The following is a 7085-nucleotide window of genomic DNA, read 5'->3' as shown; positions in this document are numbered from 1 at the left end:
GTGCCCGACCGAAAATTTTTTTAAATTAGTTAGGCATGGTAGCACACGCCTGTAGTCCCAGCTACTCAGGAGGCTGAAGTGGAAGGATCCCTTGAGCCCAGGAGTTTGAGGTTGCAGTGAGCTGTGAGGGTACCACTGCACTCCAGCCCGAACAACCTGTCTCAAAAAAATAAATAAATAAAAAGTTTTAGTCTCCTGTCTAAAGAAGTACCTAAAAACAACTAGGGATTTTCCAAGTTTCTTAAAAAACAAATAGATTTTTTTAAATGCTATCTTGTAAAAGGAATTTTATACAAAACTCCCTCACTTATAAATCTTCCTCTTAGTCATGTTTCTAAGAAACACAGGTATTCAATATTCACACAAAACAGAAAATATGCCCAGGTGGTAGTTGGTTTGGTCTAGAGGAGCTATTCTCAAAATGTGGTCCAGGAATCCCCTATCTGAGGAAGGATCTGTAAGGTCAAACCATTTTAATTGTTCTTTTCACTCTTACTCTCTCAAAAGGGCACAATGGTGTTTTCCAGAGGCTCCATAATGTGTGATATCACAACAGACTGAATATAGAAATGGATATAAGAATCCAGCTGTCTATTAAGCCAGACATTAAATAAGATTTACAAAATATAAAACAATGCCACATTTTCACTAAAATTTGTTATGGAAAATAGTCATTTTTCATAAAAACATATTTATGTTAAAATATAATGGGTTTATTATTGTTATTTTAAAATGAATTTGGGCCAGGTGCAGCGGCTCACACCTGTAATCCCAGCACTTTGGGAGGATGAGGCAGGCAGATCACTTAAGGCCAGGAGTTCAAGACCAGCCTGGTCAACATGCCAAAACGCCGTTTCTACTGAAAATACAAAAATTAGCCGGGCACGGTAGCACATGCCTGTAATCCCAGCTACTCTGGAGACTGAGGTGGGAGAATTGCTTTAACCCAGGAGGTGGCTGCAGTGAGCCAAGATCATGAACTGCACTCCAGCCTGGGCGACAGAGCAATACTGTCTCAAGAGAAAATAAAAAATAAGTATTTACATCTTCTCAGTTTTAATTTCTAACAGAGTATCACTAGATATACTTGATATAATTAAAAGCTCTTTGGGGTTCTCAATAGTTTGTTTGTATTTTTTGTATTTTACCTTTTTTCCTCCCAGACTGGGTCTCACTCTGTCGGCCAGGCTGGAGTGCAGTGGCGCGATCTCCACTCACTGCAACCCCCGTCTCCCGGGTTCAAGCAATTCTCCTGCCTCAGCCTCCTGAGTAGCTGGGATTTTACAGATGTGCGCCATCATGCCCAGCTAATTTTTGTATTTTTAGTAGAGATGGTGTTTTGCCATGTTGCCTAGGCTGGTCTTGAACTCCTGACCTCAAGGGATCTGCCAATATCAGCCTCCCAAAGTGCTGGGATTACAGACATGAGCCACTGCACCCGGCTTGTATTTCACTTTTCTAATTAACACAGAATGGTACATATTTATGGGAATCAGTAATTTTTTAAGAGGATAAGTGGATCTGAGACCAAAAAATTTGAGAACTGATCTACAGCAGTCAAGTCTCAAAGAAAAATCTAAGGCTGAAGGTCAATAAATGCCTTCAGAATAACAGATGATAATCTGAATAAAGTTTTTTTTGTTGTTGTTAAGATAGCGTCTCGCTCTGTTGCCCAGGCTATAGTGCAGTGGCACAACCTCAGCTCACTGCAACATCCACCTCCCGGATTCAAGCGATTCTCCTGCCTCAGCCTCCAAGTAGCTGGGACTATAGGTGCACACCACCACACCCAGCTAATTTTTGTATTTTTAGTAGAGACGGGGTTTCACCATGTTGGCCAGGATGGTCTCGGCCTCCTGACCTCGTGATCTGCCTGCCTCGGCCTCCCAAAGTGCTGGGATTACAGGCATGAGCCACCATGCCTGGCCCTGAATAAAGTTTTTTAAAAAGGGGTTTTTTTCCAGCACTTTGCGAGGCTGAGGTGGGTGGATTACCTGAAGTCAGGAGTTTGAGACCAGCCTGGCTAACATGGCAAAACCTCGTCTCTACTAAAAATAGAAAAATTAGCCAGGCATGGTGGCAAGCACCTGTAATCCCAGTTACTCGGGAGGTTGAGGCAGAAGAATCACTTGAACACGGGAGGTGGACGCTGCAGTGAGCGAGATCGCACCAGCCTGTGCGACAGGGCAAGACTCCGTCTCAAAAAAAAAAAAAAAAAATTAGCAGGGCATGGTGGTGTGAGCCTGTAGTCCCAGCTACTCAGAAGGGTGAGGTGGATCACTTGAGCCCAGAAGTTGAGGCTGCAATGAGCTACGATCATGTTACTGCACTCCAGCCTGGGCAACAAAGCCAGACCCATCTCTAAAGAAAAAAAAAGAGGGATTCAAGAAGCATACATACAGGCCTCTTCGGATCCTGATTTAAACGAAGCATAAAGTTTTAGGGCAAAAAAAAATTTTTAAAAGAAAACATTTGGCCAGGTGCGGTGGCTCACGCCTGCAATCCCAGCACTTTGGGAGGCTGCGGCGGGCAGATCACTTGAGCCTGGCCAACATGGCAAAACTTCATCTCTACTAAAAATACAAAACTTAGCCAGGCGTGGTGGCGGGCACCTGTAATCCCACCCAGCTACTCGGGAGGCGGAGGCAGAGGCAGGAGAATCGCTTGAACCTGGGAGGTGGAGGTGGAGGCTGCAGTGAGCTGAGATCTCGCCACTGCACGCCAACTTGGGCGACAGAGCAAGACTCCATCTCAAAACCAAAAAAAAAAAAAAAAAAAAAAACATTTATAGGACAGTCATGAAAAATGTGAACATTGACCAGATATTTGATAAGTTAAAGGATGATGGCACTGTCATCTTTACAAGTTCTTGTCTTTTAGACATACCTTATTGAAATATTTATAGATAAAATATCATGTCTGGGATTTGCTTAAAATAATCAGGGTGGCATACAGAATAATAATAATTGGTCACAAACTGGTATTTGTTGGACCTGGGTAATGGAATGAATACCTGGAATTCACTGGACTTAGTCTCTCTACTTTTGTATGTTTGAAATTTTCCATTAAAAAGTTTTAGGCCAGGCATGGTGGCTCACGCCTGTAATCCTAGCACTTTGGGAGGCCAAGGCAGGCAGATTGCCTGAACTCAGACCAGCCTGGCCAACATGGCGAAACCTCGTCTCTACTAAAATATAAAAAATTAGCTGGGTGTGGCAGCATGCGCCTGTAATCCCAGCTACTCAAAAGACTGAGACTGGAGAATGGCTTGAACCCGGGAGGCAGAGGTTGCAGTGAGCCAAGATCAAGCCATTGCACTCCAGCCAGGGTGACAGAGCAAGACTGTCTCAAAAATAAATAAATAAACAAATAAATACATAAATAAAAAGTTTTAAACTTTTATTTAAACTTTTATTCCTGGAACATCTGAAATTTCTAATTTAAACTTTATTACCCAGAAATGATCTCATCTCAGAAATGACTCTCACATTCAAATCTCTAGCCTTAGCATATTGTCCCATGTCATGCCCTTGTTCTCTTGAACTTCAAGTGACTTTCAGCTCAGATCCCTCCATTTTCTCCCAATCTCTCAATTCCCTCTGACACTCTAAGTCACAACAATCAGCTGACTGTCCATGTGAACTGCAATTGACTTTTCTGGATATGCAGGCTGATGAGTACTGCTGGGAGTGGAAGTAAAACTGTGTAGATGGATTTGCTACAAAGTCACAGACCACGACAGGCATTATGTTTTCATTTATCAATCTTTTATTTGACCTTACTCAGCTTTTCATACTATTCTCCTCAGAAATTGCCCAAAAGCACTCATAATTTCTCCTCAGGTCCCTCTACTCAACCTCACAAACTACCACCGAGTACTCTGAAAAGAGCAACATAGGTTTGGATGTATTTGTACTTAATGTTTCTTTATAGATAATTTGTTATATTAAAACAGTTCTATCTGTAAAAGAAAATTCATTAACAATGAGATTTTAGCAAAACCTTTCTATAAAACAGCAACGTTACATTTTAAAACTTACTGTTTACAGCAATCCATTCATTGAGATCCTCTCCCTCAGGCAACATAACAGCTTGTCTCAGATTCCCACTTCCTAGAGTCGCTTCTGCATGTTTTAAGAGTTCATACTGATGAGATCCTTCAGGTATATTCTTCTTTGGTTTGAATGTTTTAGAAGAGCGGCTGCTGCTGTAAGATTAAAAGTGCAAGTATATGAATTTTTAAGACTGGAAGTAGAACAGGTAGAACATAATTTTAGGTATATAAAGTAGTCTGTAAAAACAAAATAAAAATTACTCTCTGGGCCGTGCACAGTGGCTCATGCCTGTAATCCCAGAACTTTGGAATCACTTGAGGTCAGGAGTTCGAGACCAGCCTGACCAACATGGTGAAACCACACCTCTACTAAAAATACAAACATTAGCCGAGTATGGTGGCGCACACCTGTAGTCCCAGCTACTCGGGAGGCTGAGGCAGGAGAATGGTTTGAACCTGGGGGGCAGAGGTTGCAGTAAGCTGAAATTGCATCACTGCACTCCAGTCCAGGCGACAGAGCAAGACTCTGTCTCAAAAAAAAAAAAAAAAAAAAAAAAAAAAATCTCTGAAAAATGCCAAGATAGGAAAATGATGATCACAACACAAGAATGCTTTTTTTTCCCCCTGCATGTAAAAGCAAGATTAGCAGCACAATTCCACAATAAGGCAATTTAGTATGCCCTCTGAAGAAGTCTGGTACAGAGAAAGATCCTGGATTTTAGTTCTTGATCTAACACTAACTGTGTCTTCTTGAGAAACTGAACCTTCTTTTGGCCTCAATTTCCTTTTCCTTTTTTTTTTTTTTTTTTTTTTTTTTTTTTGAGATGTAGTCTGACTCTGTCACCCAGGCTGGCATGTAGTGGCAAGATCTCGGCTCACTGCAATCTCCACCTCCTGGGTTCAAGTGATTTTCCTGCCTCAGCCTCCCGAGTGGCTGGGATTACAGGCATGTGCCACCACACCCAGCTAATTTTTTTTTTTTTTTTTTTTTTTTTAGTAGAGATGGGATTTTGCCATGTTGGCCAGGCTGGTCTCGAACTCCTGACCTCAAGTGATCCCCCCACCTCAGCCCCGCAAAGTGCTATAGAAAATGATGGGGCCATGACTGGGTGCGGTGACTCACGCCTGTAATCCCAGCACTTTGGGAGGCCGAGGCTGGTGGATCATGAGGTCAAGAGATCGAGACTATCCTGCCCAACATGGTGAAACCCTGTCTCTACTAAAAAAAACACACAAAAATTAGCTGGGCATGGTGGCGCATGCCTGTAGTCCCAGCTGCTCGGGAAGCTGGGGCAGGAGAATGGCTTGAACCCAGGAGGCAGAGGTTGCAGTGAGCCTAGATCACACCACTGCACTCCAGCCTGGTGACAGCATAAGACTCCGTCTCAAAAAAAAAAAGAAAAGAGAATGGTGGGGCTAAGTGCAGTGGCTCACACCTGTAATCCCAGCCATTTGAGAGACGAAGGCGGGAGGATTTCTTGAGCCCAGGAGTTTGCGACCAGCCAGGACAACATAGTAAGGCCACATGGGGGGTGGGGAAGATAAAAAACAAAATGGTGCAGGGAGGTTTAGTTCAAAAATCCAATTTTCTATATCAAAATATTTGGGATGCCTTGAAAGCAAACCACAGTAAAAGAAACACTAACATCTTTGAGTTTATAACAGGGAAAATAAATGAGACAGGCACAACTCATTATTGAGGAAAAAATGTTTTTATTCCTATCTCACACCATCCATAAAGTCTTCCTACACAAAACTCAGAAATCTCAAAGAAAAAAATGGACAGATTTCAAATAGTATCAATTAGAACTTCCATAACAGAGCAAACAGACAAGTAACCAAATAAAAGTACTTGTAACATATATTACTAAGGATGAACTGGATAATAGAGGGCTTCTATACTCATTAAGAATATGAGGAATCCTTTAGAAAAATAGGCTAAGAAGATGAATAGGCAATTCAGAAGCATGACAATCAATGAGCATGTGAAAAACTGTTCAATTAAAGTAAGATTTATTTTTTCCCTAATCTGAATGTCAAAAGTTTAAATGATTACATTAAATGTGGACTAGGGTAGGGGCCCCCAACCCCAAGGTCACAGACTGGGCCCCACAGAAGGAGGTGAGCAGTGAGCAAGTAGCAAAGCTTCATCTGTATTTACAGCCGCTCCCCATTGCTGGCATTACCGCCCGAGCCCCACCTCCTGTCAGATCAGCAGAGGCATTAGGTTCTCACAGGAACGTGAACCCTATTGTGAACTGTGCATGCAAGGGATCTAAATTGCATGTGCCTTATGAGAATCTAATGCCTGATGATCTGTCTCTCTCTCCCATTACTCCCATATGGGACTGTCTAGTTGCTCAGAGCTACCACTGATCATACCTTATGATGAGTAGTAAAATTATTTCATTATATATTCCAATGTCATAATAGAAATAAAGTGCACAATCAATGTAATGCATTTGAATCATCCAGAAACCATCTCCCCAACCACATCTGTGGAAAAATGGTCTTCCACAAAACTGGTCCCTGGTGCCAAAAAGGCTGAGGACCACTAGACTAGGGTACAGAGCAACTATTACTTTAATACACTACTGGTGAAAGTATAAAGTGTAACATTTTGGGAGGGCAATATGGTAGTATCTATTAACACTGAAAAGCTCCTCAAGCCATCCATTCTACTTCTAAATAGCTCCTCTAGATATGGATAAGGATTTGTTTTCCAAGATTGTTTTTAATAGGGAGAAACCTACAAGCAATCCTCAATTTTATCAGTAGAGGACTGAATTAAAGTATGGTACATCCATATCATGGAATATTGTATAGAAGTTAAGAAAACCAGACAGAGTACACGTATTCACAGGGAAAGATCTAATACACGGTTAAACATAATACACAACCAAATGTACAGCAGGAGCCCATTTTGTAAATGCATAGAAAATATCAAAAACTGGCCGGGCGCGGTGGCTCAAGCCTGTAATCCCAGCACTTTGGGAGGCCGAGATGGGCGGATCACCTGAGGTCAGGAGTT

General features: G+C 42.0%; 1 protein-coding gene across 2 annotated transcripts in view; it reads right to left on the bottom strand.

The window, feature by feature from the left end:
• MOB1A (MOB kinase activator 1A) overlaps positions 1–7085 on the bottom strand; it is a 23261-nt gene that overhangs the window by 12132 nt on the left and 4044 nt on the right. Inside the window, exon 2 of one of the 2 annotated variants that reach the window (XM_017860148.1) lies at positions 4041–4207. In XM_017860148.1, coding sequence (XP_017715637.1) covers positions 4041–4207 — 167 coding nt within the window. The remainder of the gene's footprint in view (positions 1–4040; positions 4208–7085) is intronic. The other variant, XM_017860149.1, reaches the window with a different exon arrangement.

The sequence above is a fragment of the Rhinopithecus bieti genome, unplaced genomic scaffold, assembly GCF_001698545.2.
Source record: "Rhinopithecus bieti isolate Rb0 unplaced genomic scaffold, ASM169854v2 scaffold_54265, whole genome shotgun sequence".
Taxonomy (NCBI): Eukaryota; Metazoa; Chordata; class Mammalia; order Primates; family Cercopithecidae; genus Rhinopithecus; species Rhinopithecus bieti.
This window is presented reverse-complemented; position numbering and strand designations above follow the sequence as displayed.